General features: G+C 42.6%; 1 protein-coding gene across 33 annotated transcripts in view; it reads right to left on the reverse strand.

Annotated features, from left to right (window-relative positions):
• ARPP21 (cAMP regulated phosphoprotein 21) overlaps nucleotides 1-14,091 on the reverse strand; it is a 155,434-nt gene that overhangs the window by 90,158 nt on the left and 51,185 nt on the right. For all 33 annotated transcript variants that reach the window (XM_027040588.2, XM_053221721.1, XM_027040595.2 and 30 more), the window contains one exon: nucleotides 13,350-13,490. In XM_027040588.2, the coding sequence (XP_026896389.1) occupies nucleotides 13,350-13,490 (141 nt within the window). The remainder of the gene's footprint in view (nucleotides 1-13,349; nucleotides 13,491-14,091) is intronic.

A 14,091-nucleotide genomic window follows, 5' to 3' on the forward strand; every position in this document is an offset into this window, starting at 1 on the left:
CATCCTTGCAGAGATGGGATGGGATTCGGTCGCTCTGCTTATACGGCACACAGTGGGCCAGAGGCCCTCAAGCCCCACAAAGAAGAACTAAAAAGCCTGCATCACCTCACCCAAAAGATCAATGTAAATGTTTTCCACCGCAATTAAAATGTAAAATATAGTAGAACAAGCCATCTGGAAGTGCAAATATGACATTTTAAAATCGGAACGCCAAGAGAACAAAGTAAACTTGCACTTGACAGTGCAAAGGCCATTTGCAGTGGAGAAATTCAACATGGTTCGGTGTTGGTCACCGCACGCTTCTTATTCCGCTGGACAGTCTTACAAGGTTAGCGTGAGTACTCACAGGCCACTGTCCACGATTACGGTTCTCCGGGAATGTTTTTTTAACAATTTTTAAAAAAATTTTTTTAACGTTTATTTATTTTTGAGACAGAGAGAGACAGCGCATGAACGGGGGAGGGGCAGAGAGAGAGGGAGACACAGAATCGGAAACAGGCTCCAGGGGCCGAGCTGTCAGCACAGAGCCCGACGCGGGGCCCGAACTCACGCGAGATCACGCGAGATCATGACCCGAGCCGAAGTCGGTCGCCCAACCGACTGAGCCACCCAGGCACCCCTCTCCGGGAATTTTTTTAAAGCATCCTAAAATTGTCAGCGGACACTTGGATGTTACGGTGTCTTTTTTTGTGGCAAGCAAAACCGGGTATCAACTTAAATACAGACGCTGACGATATCCATGCTAAGAAAAATCTCTCCTGATATTCCTGAACGCTGCTGCCTGGTGAATTCCAGTAGATGAAATGCTTTGCTTGCCGCTAAGTTTACAGACCCATTTCTTGTATTGGGTGCTAATAGCCTATAACTGTTCATTCAGATAAAAAGTGGTCTGGGAGGGTGAACTTTTCGAGTCACGAGCATAAGGTGCATTTGCTTTAGATGAAGTTCTTCTTTAAGAGGAAAACCATTTTGAGATTTCAGCATACTAACCAGGGTGAGAATGTGCGTTCCATGTGGGTTGAGACCTTGTTTTTTCAATACTTAATTCTTAGTGTCTCACACGGTGCCTGGAATACGGGAAGCATTTGGCTGAATAAATAAACTCATCAATGTGTGAATGAATGAAAATTTAATAGCGCTATATAGGAATCACTGTAGTTCAGGGACAGATCAAAGAGTCGCTGAATCAGATGTGCAGTCATAAATTTTTAAATTATAAAACAGAACAAGAGAGAGTTTGGTTAGTAGGAGCATAAATTCAAATTTAGAACATGAAGAAGATCTTTAAAAACCAAATTTATGCTTTGGTTCAAGTTGACAAAAAAGAATCATGTTACTTAAAAAAATAGGTTTTAAAATTTGAGGTTCTTTTGGGAAGAGAGGTGGAAATGAGAATCTTAGCGTCTCTAGTTTTGAAGCTTCTGGTTTACAGTGTCATTATAGTTACAAGAGCTATTCAAGCATTAGTTTTTGAAATTTCATTTGCATTTTTTCATGGTGCTGGTTGATTTGTTGCTCATAGCAGCACATGTTTAGGAAAAAATATATCCATCCCATAAGAAAAGAATAGTCAAAGGACCTGGCTTTAATCAATAATGCAAATGTGATTTAGAGCAAGAATATTTCTCATTCTAACATATATGTTATGCAAAGTGCAGTCTCCATAATAATAGCTTTTCAAAAAATATCTTGGTTATTTTTTTTCAAACTTGAGAACCTACTAGTTAGTCCCAATTATTCGTTCTTTCATGATTCTCTGAAAATATGTTGAGTGATTATAAAGTAACCATTTGAAGTTTGGGCAAAAAGAAAAAAAAAAAAAAACACTTCGTAAGATTGTCCCAGGTTGATTTTATCGAGAATTATCTATTACTCTAGCGCAAAAGGGCAATTTGCAGTTTAAACTCATGCAGACTAAAGCATACACCTGAAGCACCGCATGTGATTAAACTACAAATTACCGGTAATGCACCATTATATTAGAGCTTTTAAAAACCCTTTTTACCACTAATTTAACATCATAGCAGTGTTATTTCTTAACCATAAAATGAGTGGAACTGAAAAGATATGATGGCCCTTTGTGTAAAATGGGAACGGATAACTTTCAGTGTATCAATATGAGAATGGAACTCTAAGACAAACTCCTCAAAGCTGCAAAAGGTCATGGTATTGATTAAATTCATGATAACTAGAGTTTACTGCGTATCTCACAGCCATGCACGATAACACACGCCTCATTGTTCTTTCCTGACGGACTTTAGTCCTTGAGGTGTTATTTCTGGTGTTCTCCGTATCATCATCAAAAAGCAAAGAAAAGGAAGTTAGCGTTTCTTCTTGATGAAAAGATCGTTTCTTCTTAAGGTACAGTTTGTAGTAGATACCAACCACGAAATCTCATTGCTCGTGCGTGGGGAACAGTACTGGCGTTTCCAGCCAGGGTCCTGGCATCCCCAATAGAAACCCTGAAAACTTCGAATTACGTCCTCATTGTTTCTTATTAGACACAGCTCATCAACTGAGAGGCAGTGCGGCTGAGTGAAACACCCAGTAAGACATTCAAACTCTGTCTTCTGGTCAATCGATGACGATTTTAGGCTCCCCCCACCTCTTGAAACTTAAAATAGATGAGCACTCATTATTATTTTCAAAAATCTTTTTGATCTGGAAATATTTTACCGCTTGGTAGTTGAGATGAAATTTATTACTTTTCTTGCAAACAGTTAAGCTTAATCCCTCTCTCCCCCACTCTATACACACACAGATGAAGAATTCAATTCTACTAAACATGGACGGGGCTCAAACGGAAGCCTTTGAATTTCATATCGAATAACTGAAAGACAGTCATCAATATGCATAAGTGTCTTAACAAAGAAAGGTTTCTGTGCACAACAGGATAAAATATTTTGATGGTGTAAGACACCTATCAAAAATATTTTAATAGTTGAGCAGATTAGAGGAGCTTAAGAAGCACTTTCCCTCAATACTTTCAAATCTCCAATGAAAACATTTATAGCTGATGTCTTTTATTTCAAAAATAAAGTGCTACACCCTTCAACTAGTTCGCAATTTGCTACATCCCTCTTCAACTCTTTCACAATTTCCACCGCCATTTGGTCATTTTACACCATTCTATTCTCTCTTTAATGAGAGCACACCTTGCAAACCCCACAAACGCGGTGCTAAGCATCCGGCTTCCAACATCTTTTCAAGCATCTTGCCAACTCATGTTCTCAATTTTCTGTGTGTCTGACAAATTCATTTTATTCTTCTCTGTCTCAGCTGTACTGGATCCATAAACAGAGGCGCGGAAGCTAACGTGGGAAACGCCTTGACTCTCCTTTAACCTAAGGCTATTTGTGAGCAACAACAAAATTAAGCAGACTACTCAAAGTCAGCAAAGGTCTCTGAGGCCCCTCCTCTTATTGGTGCCAACACCCTGGAAAACAAGTTATGTGCATTAAGACCCCTGACGGTATCTATCCACCTTGACAGAGCAACCGCATTTCTAAGAATGAGTCCAAAGAAATAGTAACAAATGAATACACAATTTCACTGTTCAAGACAGCAAAACAGTGGAAATCCATGGTGGTCTGATCAAGTAGCTTAACGTATCTCCACATGTGACACGTAGCTTTATAAGATGATATCCGACGCTACTGACTAACATAGAAAAGCGACGTATAGAAGGATATACTACGCTCACATATATGTTGAAACCACACTATTTAATAAGAATAACAAAGCAGCAGTTTTTTCCGGATGGTAGGGTAATGGGCAACTTTTACTGCTAATCTTTCATACATTTGTGATTATTATAATAAATAGCATCTCATCAACGAAATAGTAAAAGCTATTGGTTTAGAAAGATAGGAAACCAAATCAGCAACCTACAAGTGGTTTGTATATAACCACTGGATTGTGAACAATTAAAATATTCTTATCTTTTGAATACTTTCTTTCACGCCCTGTATTATTTTATAATCTAAAATGGATACTTCGTTGTGGCATTTTGTCAAAAATCCCCCCTTTTTTAATGCTATGTCCTTGTTGATCTGTATACATAGAGACTTGCATTTAATAATCATACTCTAATTGTAATAAGTAAGTGATAGTGTTCAATCTGAAGACCTTTTTTCCCCCCTCTCTAAATGGAGAACCCAAATAATAACGGTAGAGGAAAAAAAAGATAAGCAGGATGAGTAAAAAAAGGAGAAATTATGAAATTGGAAAAAGAGAAAGAAATCATATGTCTTAAGACCTAGAATGCTGTCTTCTCTGTCTGTGAACTCAGCCATTTCTGAACAGTACTGTCCATGGTATTGGCAACAGTACCCCAGAGGCATACACATCAGACGGATATATTCAGCTAAAAAAACACGCATATTTCTGCAAGTTTACCTGTAAATTGAGAATTTCCACAAATGAAAAATTTCTTTAAAAAGGGGCTAGGTTATCAGTGAACCTTTCATAGATAGAGTGCTCCCTCCAAACACCCAATGACCAAAGCTCCACTCCCCCCAAAACACAATGCATGTGAATAATCTAATAACTTTAATATAAACGGACGTGAACTAGCATACGAAATTTAACGGAGCAATAGTTTCAATAATTACACTAAATTTTAAACAATTCCCACGTGAATGCTGATAAGCGGGGCTAACAAAGGTCTGGCGTTTTCAAAACACACATTGTTGTGTCTTTTCATCCCTACAGCTTACTAAGAGCGGGCTTGTTGCAAATTACAGTAAAACCTTGGTTTGCGAGCAGAGTTCTGAAAACAGGCTTGTAATCCAAAGCACTCGTATACCAAAGCGAATTTCAAGAACCGTCGGCCCAGTTGTGATCATGTGACATTGAGCAATCACGTGCCACTCTTACTGCACGACATCGCTCGTTTCTCAAGTTAAAATTTATTAGAAATGTGTGCTCGTCTTGCGGAACATTCAGAGAACAAGTTACTCGCACTCCGAGGTTTTACTGTTCTTAACACGCCTAAGACAGAAGCCTGGTTTGTTTCGTTGTAAGAATGGAAAGTAACAATTCTTACCTTAAAGTGTTTGGGAGGGTCAAGCCCAATGCCAGGCACGGGTAAATCACTCTATAGATATCATAATCTATTATTACCATCATTCGTACCTTTCTGGGGAGTCAAAACCTAAAGGCCTGCCAATGAATATTGAGCCAACATTTACATTAGTGTTCATTTTAATGAGGGTAAATCCAATCTGCACTATAATATTCAAATAATGGTTTGATTCATGAGTTCCAAATGAAGCAGTAACAATGGTCTGAAAGTAATGTTTTCTTTGCAAACTGCTGAATGTGATTATTGCTTCTTGGCATGAAAGGCTTTTTGCTTACAATGCTGTGTATAAAAACATTCCATTTAAGCTTATATGCAAATATAGTATTTTACTTGCTGAGAAGGTCCAGAGTGATCAGTGTGCTTTAACTGGTGTGGAATGACTAAATACGCATTGTATGTGTAAAGAAAGGCCGTTTTTTTGGTTTTTTGGTTTTTGGTTTTTTCACTTTCCTGGTTTAAAGGGCAGGAGGGTGGGAAGTGAGCGCTGTGCTCTCCCGGAAATGCTGTGGGATCTAGACAGGCTGGGAGGTTGAAAGGAGTCCAGCTGCGGGGTAAAATGTATTAGGTATGCAACCACTTCTCCGGGCGGATTCCGATCTATTGCTTGAAGATTGGTACCAATAATCACAATCTAGCCTGTTAAGTATGCGCTTCAACGGAAACCAAACACCTTTGGCCAGTAAACTACAACCTGTCTTTCTACCATATGACCCATTCTATCTCTCCTAAAGCCACGACGACATGCTAATGACCTCTCCGCTATCAGAAAGGTTAAGATCCACAAGTCACAAGAACTACACCAAGAAGACCAGGGGTCATTATACATTTCATCTTCAGGTACAACCCCAAACTTTTCCCAAGGCACCGGTGCTCAAGTGCTGACAACCCTAATGACGGATCTTGATGCAAGGAAGGGAGAGAGCTCTGGAAGCAGGTCTAATTCTGCTGCCTACAGCAAAACCGTAGGTGGGAGCAACCAGGCCCCGGTAATACTGCTCCCTCCAAACCGAACGCACATTTGAGATCACACTGTAGGTACTACATGTGTCTATAGTGAACCTTTCTCCAACAGCCCCAACCTGTATGACACAGATCACACACACACACACACACACACACACACACACACACACACACACACAGTCCTGATCAAAATCACCTTGTTTCTTTAAATAAACAATAAACAGAAGATGGACATATTCTATAGCCTACACTTCTTTTGTTCAAAGCAGGCCACCGAATACCTGGGAACTACTTTTCGCTCGGCACAGTCTAAGAACACGGAGCTGGGTTTTGTCTTACTTCTGCGCGTGCCAGGACAATTTTTAATCCGGGGTGTTCTGCGGTCCTGGAGTTTTGTTGGCATCACGGTTTTAACATCCACCTTAGTGTTACCATGGTTTCCTCGAGTTCTCTGTTCAACTTTAAAAATAATTAAATGCAAATTAGGATTCTGTAAAGGAAACCAAGCGATAAGGTTTGGTTTTCTTCTTGCTCTTTGTCATTTCAGAGTATTGATTCTGTGCACGTTAGTTGTTTCCCTGACCTTAGGTGGAGGGTCATGGCTGTAGAGGCGGGCATCTTGGGTCTTCTGTGTATTGACTAAGTACGATCAAGACCCAAATCTCAGTTTTTGCTCCTGTAAAATGGTCTAGCTTTATCTACCTCGAATGTGGTAAGCTGAATAAACAAGCACTTAATTATCTAAAAAAAAAAAAAAAAAATCACTCCATGGAAAAGCTCTTTAAAAAAAGTTATATTAAAGATTCTAATATTATGGAAGGAGCATGCATGTTTCATTTGTAAAATTAAGTGGTAAATTATCCATGCGACACTCAAAGGGCCATCCATCATTTCTGGTGGGGAAAAGAACACAACAAACTTCTTTTCTCGCCTCAAGATCTATTTCTGAGACTTACCTATCTCATCTACAGGATACATTCTCTGAGGTATTTGAGAATAATAACATGAGAAAATACAAATATTTGAGAGCAGTGATAGGGAGTTTGACCGATGTTAACAAATAAGTCTTACTTTGAGCCTGAGTATTGATTAAAGGACTAGGGTGTCAGTTCAGTAAATAAGGCATCGTGGCTTTCCTAAGAGCAATGTGATTCTGAGGTAGGCTTCTGATCTTTGGCTTTTAGTCAGACGATTTCTATTCCTATAGAAAGTGCAGAGTAAATTTACCATGTTTGGAAGTAACAGGATACCAACCAACCACTCAGAGATTTCCAAGAGGCACTTAAAGAAATTGATGCCTGATCTTCTACAGAGGATTATTGGGCAAGCAGTGGCATCGGGATGTTGCTCCGTTTACTGACGGGTGCCATTCACGTGCCAGCCAAAAGGAAAACGAATAGAACACACGTGGGAGGAAAGCTTGGGGTTTTAGTGAGTCTGTTTGTTTTGATATAAACATCCTGGATCACCTGCAGGGAGTGAAATGCCCAAGGGCCAAAACCCAGTAATTCCCACCTTAAACCATAGCCTCTTAAGAAAACTGAACAGAACAGGTGTCCCTTACGGCTCTGGCACTCCGTCTCTGTGTCTGCCACTGGGCATGTGGAAGGTCCCACAGTCCCTCCTCTCAGGGCGGGACTTATCCATCACTTCAGGGCTTCTTGACAAAGTCAACTGGGCTCAACCGTTGTCACCAAAGAGAAGCTTTATTTAGACAGAGAGCAAGTTTATGAGTCTTCTGATTTACCAAATAGCTAACTCAGGTCCTTATCCTCTCTGGAACAAACGAACAGGCCAACTATGGTCATCACTACCCGGGTCCACACTTCTCAGGAATCCAGGCATTGTATTATCTTAAGACGTCACCCCAAAGCTCTGCCTCTGGGTCTCTATTCTTGTTTCATGGTTTCTGGGGCTGAGAACCACTCTCCTCCAATGGAGATGCCACTTCTGTCTTTGATCTGCACTCTGGAAATAGGGGATTTCAGGCAATGACAGTGGGTGGGTGCCAAAGTCAAAGGAAAAAAAATATTCGAGAGATGACAACCTTTTAACATGGCAATTATCTGGGACTGGTTCAGCAGTTACTCTGACATATGCAAAGACGTTCAGGTACACTTGAGACTCTCTGCCTATGCCTGATCTTGGCCCCTGGGAAAACACTAAGGCAAGAGGATGGTTTCAAGCCTCCAAATGATACAAGCTGAGCACACACCCTTTCTCTAAGATGGAGAAAGACAGATGGCGGTGAAAAAAAAAAATCATCTAACAAAAGAACCACGGGCTGCTTTGGGCTAACCACCTGGAAAAGTAAGCAAAAGACAAAGTGGAGAAAAGAAAGGCAGATACAGAGAAGGTTGAAGCTTCTCATACAAAAATAGACTCAGGTACGCGTAGCATTCAGTTTCCACAAAATCGTTGCTCATAGTTTTAGTCTCCATCCCAAGTGCGTATCTTTAGAACGCAACACCCTAGAGAGTAAATATGCGTTGTAAACATCATTTTTCATACCAGAATAACACCAACCCTGCCCGGATTTCCAACGGGCTCATTTGGTGCCACCACCAAATCTGGGAGTTGACCAAGAATCCCAACGCAAGAAAATATGAAAGGGCCACAGAGTATAACGTATTTCGGGCAACCCACAGGGGAAAGAGGAATAAACCAAAGGTGGCAGAACATAACAGGGTGAATCTCAGCTCAAAAATGTCATTATTCCAACAAAAAGGCAGTAATTCTCGTGAGAGGCACCCCCAGCTCTTCAGACCCCATTTGCGGATGGACAGGTGTGCTGGGAGGCTCCAGGTTACGTATACTCACTTGCTCTTACCCTGGCCAAGTCAGAGAACCAACAAGGTTGCTGTGCTGTGAGAGTCAGGTGACTTCCCTTTGTTAATTCTCTAAAGCACCCAAGTTTGCTCAGAGGAAGGCACCTCCCCGGAATGTCTCCCACGTGAGCATGGCTGTCATTTCCTACTCTCTCTGGACTACTCTAATTTCCAACCCTAACCCCATGCTCTTGTGGCTACGGCATGAAACCGTGGATTTGAACAATCGGGTTGCCTACAGCAGTTTTGTAATGCAATAGACAGCTTTATCTCCTACAATGACGTCGTTGATGAATGTAGCTTTTTCCATTCTTGGGGGGGGGGGGGTGAAGAAAGATGGAAATGGAATAAAACAAGGTTGAAATTGAATCACTATCACCCCCTGCCAAACATTGCATCTTGTTAGTAGTGATAACCACAGAAAAGGTAGCAAGAAGTATCAAACTGTGGGGAGTGTGTTTTATTTGCTGATTACCACTGAGTTCATTTTTGAAGATCCCTCCCCATCCCCCCACCCCTGGGCCCATTCCTTGTATCTTATCAGACAACAAGAGACTTAGATGGCATTTCCAACCAATCCAAGGAATGTTCTTGGGGATTCTGCTCAAGACGTTCTGGGTGGTTTTGCTCTAAGAGAGTTAGGTTATTTAAGAACATTGTTCTTGGCATGTAACAAACCGACTTGGATCCCAGCCATGCTAATCATTGCTTCTCTGTTGGTCCAAAATTGAACCTGAGTTTGTGCCTCATTTTCTGCTTCTGTAAAATAAGGCTCTAATTACCTAGGTTGTAAATACGATTTCAAGATTAAATGAAACCATATACAGGAAATGAGAGGTAAAGTACCCCATGCAATGAATAAGAAGCAGATAATCCTACTCTATCACTTCAGTAACTGAAAAGTTAGTCCTCAGAGAAATGTTTTCCATCATGAAGGACAGGTATATTTCCTCTCAGGACATTAGAGAAAATTCCAGAGGCGAGGAAGGACATACGCACATGTACATACAATCCTCACAGGGTCTTCTCACGACTTAAATGCTTTGAGCCTCACGTGAAAGTATTCTCTGTCTGTGCAAACCTTAATATTCTCAAGTCACACCGTACAATGACCCGAACTGCTCATACTCTAGAAACGCGAGCATTCTGGGAAATGAATCCCAGCCATGATGTGGCTGAGCGACGTCCACGTCAGAAGATCAGTGTCGGTGAGATAGAAACATCAAAACTTGCATGGAAACGTGCTTTCTCACAGTCAGCCCTACAGTCCATTTTTGTCCCCTCCGTCCACATTTCTCTGCATTTCTCCCAAGCTACGGTGCCATTTAAGACACGCACCTTCACGGACTTGCACTGAACTGGCACGGAACCGCGTACTCCGAAAAGGCATCCCTCAAACACAAAACCCACGAGGAGCCACCTGAGGAATTTCCACCTCGGCCTCCTTCCCTCCGGTACATGGAAACCTCTCCATCCAACAATACGCCTATTAAAACACGTTTCTATGACCGTGGTCCCCGTGACCATCGCATACCAATTGCCCTGACAGCACAACTCTTGAAATTTTCGGAGAACCCAAGAAAACCAAGACGCCTACGACTTAACACGGCAAGTTCTGGTTAGAACGTCCCGTTTCGGACTTCAACTCCAAGAGAACATGGGAACAAACTTTTAAAGTCAAGCCATACAACTTTCTACGGAACATTTCTCCTTTGTTAAAGATGCCGACGGCGCTTCGGGTCCTGAGGACGGGACTTGTTCCTCTTTGAAAGGTGACGTTTAATTCACCCACTTCTCTTGTCCGGAAAGGCCCCGCCCATATCCCCAGACAAGAGCCCCTCAAATGGGGGATGGTCAGAAGGGTGGCTGCACTAGAACAGCAGGACTTGACAGCTCCACAGCGGACTCTGGTTAGGTCAGTTCTTCTGGAAATACCTTAAGAGTCCATGATCTACGGTCACTTGTCCTTTTGTTTAGGCATGGTGTGAGTCACGGAGAGGGGCTAGCGGGTGTGCATAAGAAGAGGCATTCCGCTGTGGCGACCACACTTGAAACGTGCTCCTTTCACTCTTCCTGAAGGCATACACACGTGGGGTCTATTTAAAATTGGCCAGTTTTGAAAACATACACACGCACTCGCACACACGCGCGCACACACGTAATAAACCAGTGTTCTCCAGGAAGTGAAGAAGTCGAAGAGCGTGATGATATGATACTTATTAGCCAGAAAATAGAGGTCTGAAAGGACAAATGACAGACTCTAGTGATACTTGGGAACTCATAAGAATCTCAAGGGTTCAGACCGGAGCTGCCCAATGGGCCTTCCCGAAATCACGGAAATATTCTCTATAGGTTCTGTCTCACACGTGCACTTGAAATGGGGCTAGCTTGGCCGAGGACCTGAACTTGGAAGCTTAAATCTTATCTAAATTTGGTTCATTTCAACCAACACGTAAATAGCTCCATGTCGCTCCTGGCTACCACACTGGACATACAGCAAGTTCAGAGCCATCACTCAACATTCCCCAAGAGTCTCTACACAGCACCAATTTTCTCAAAAACCACCCTACCTAAAAACAGGTCTCAAACACGTGCGCTAACGTTCATGACCATGCGATTGCAAAGATCAATGCGAAGAATAAACGCACTCGCTCTACTGGTTGGACCTGTGTCGGACGCTATACTTGACCTACGGGCATTTCCATGTCTGCTATGGTCTACGGAGAGAGAGGAGGAAAAAGCAAAAGAAAACCATCCACTGCTGGCCTGTTTTGCGATCAATGTGTCTCTGCATTTGCAGCATCCGAGAGTCGTGAGAAACGCCAGAATGGAGACTGAAAACAGCAACAGCGAGGAATTCTCCACGGGGAGGGGACCCATGAAGAATGAAAGGGCAGTGACCTTTCATTCCTATGACGGTTGAAGATCAGAGGTCCACGCGCCAGCAATCAGATGAAGCGGAAAGCGGGTAAGTTTCAAAATGTATTTTGCCAGCATGGAGCCCAACCGCAGGGCCCAATAACTCCGAAGCTTCGAGGGCTCTCAAACATCATTCGCTTGAAACTGGCCTGCAAATGAACAAGCAGCCGAAGCCCAGAGAGGTGCGGTGCTTGGTGTCCCTGAAACAACAGCCCAGGTCCATCCCAGAGCTCTCAATCTGTGTTTTCTCCACCACGGCCCGCACTCTCGTTCTGCTGAACACGGACCGACCGAGCGCCGCGAACAGAAAGGGCCTCATCTGCGGCCATACTTGCCCAGCCTCTCTGGTGAGCAGAAAACACAGTGTTTGAACCACACTGCTCTAGGCTCCCTCCACTAACACGGCACTCCTAAAAACCATGCCATTGGCACAACTCACCAGGCGCACTGTGGAAAAGTAAGCGATAATACACAGATGCCTTCGGAGAATGTGTCGCAGAGGGACGGTTTTTCAGTTTAACGTGGATTTTGCTAGAGAAGTGGCTTTGACACAGACATCACTTTAAGACAGCCAGATCCACATTTCCAAAGCCAATGGCTACTCATGCTGTGCTTTGGGTGATTCAACGGGCCCATGGAAAGATAGGAAGACAGAGGCAAACCATCACGTTAAGGAGCAAAAACAAAGAAACATCTTCCTTTCAGATCCGGAGCTTAACTATGGAGCTCAAAATTCTCCTTCCTCAGGTGAAAAACAAAAAAAAAAAAAAAAAGGAGGCGGCAGATTGTAACGGATTTGTTTCAAGTCCCACAGCCAGTAAGTAAAAGAATTGAGTCCTGGGGGTGGGATTTCTGTCTCTGGGTTCAGGGCTTTTGGTCTCGCTAAAAACTACAGCAAGACAGAGGTCTACAAACCGGAAAGAGGAAGAAAAGAACAGTCATCCTGGATACGTCACTGTGGTTTTAAAAGGTCTGTTATTTTCAATTTGAGTTATATTCTGACATAAAATGTTCCATGCTCTTTTGATGTAATCACACGGAGTATGTTTTTTAAATGGTTTTATTTACGTATTTATGCATGTATGCGTGTACGTATGTATGTATTTATTTTGTGGGAAAGAGGCAGAGAGAGAGGGAGGGAGACAGAATCGCAAGCAGGCTCTGCACTATCAGCACAGAAGCTGACGCGGGACTCGATCTCACGCTTCGTGAGACCATAACCTGAGCCGAAATCGAGAGTCAGGAGCTTGCTTAACCGCCTGAGCCACCCATGCACCCCCTCACGTGGAGTACCGAGAGAAGAGAGAAAATTATGTTTCAGGAGCTATACAAAAGTTCTGGGGATAAATCCACTTTATTGCCCGAATGGTACAAACTTTCCTGGTCCTCAAATAATCGTCTGCAGATAAACGCCACACGCTGCTGATAAGTGCAAGAGACAAATAACGCTGCACAGTTTAAACGTCACGTACGTTGAACTGTATAACATGCTCTTATAAACGAAGCCGTACGAGAAAAAAGGAAACGTTAAATAAATACAGTGATGGGCTTACATTCTTGTGTTGCTGGTCTTGTTGATGATAACAGATTTCCCTGTTTGATCCACATTGTGATCCAACCCAAAGTAAGCTGCCACTCGATGGACAAGCATCCTCTGGTAGGATGACATCTGAGGGAACTTTTTATAATGATTACTGGAAAGGAATACAGGACAGAGTGGGATCAGCATTGGCGTTTCCGGCCTGTAGTACATTTTACAGGTACACACACAAAACCAGTCCTTCCCCATCCAAACCGCTAGGCTTAGTTCATCCTCGGCAACATCTCAGGTGCTTGTTTCCGGACACTTTTCCGCTGATGATGTATCTATCGATTAAGCTACAAGAAGTGTCTTTGTTTCATAGCTGCACGTTTCTCTCAGCAAAGAGAACCTAACGTCCGTTGGAAAGTATTCTCTTCTAGTCCGTGATACCTTATCGGCACAGCCAGGCCCAGGACAAATGATATGACATACTATGTGACAGCAGATGCCTATCTGGAGATGTGTCATTACACGGTTTACACAGAAAACAGCGCAATTATGCCCAGGCATCGCTGACTGCAGCCAGCTGGAGCCCATTAAAAAACTATAATAAAAATGAAAAGGGTTGCCTCTTGTCACAGCTACTCTATGCTAATCAGCGGCCCCCTGTTTATAGCCATTTTTTCAGGAACTTAACAAGCAGAAACACACATGGTCCAAGCAACAATCCCCATCAATATATAGCTTCTAATCCTAACAGCATCCCCACTCAC

Source organism: Acinonyx jubatus, chromosome C2, assembly GCF_027475565.1.
Source record: "Acinonyx jubatus isolate Ajub_Pintada_27869175 chromosome C2, VMU_Ajub_asm_v1.0, whole genome shotgun sequence".
NCBI lineage: Eukaryota > Metazoa > Chordata > Mammalia > Carnivora > Felidae > Acinonyx > Acinonyx jubatus.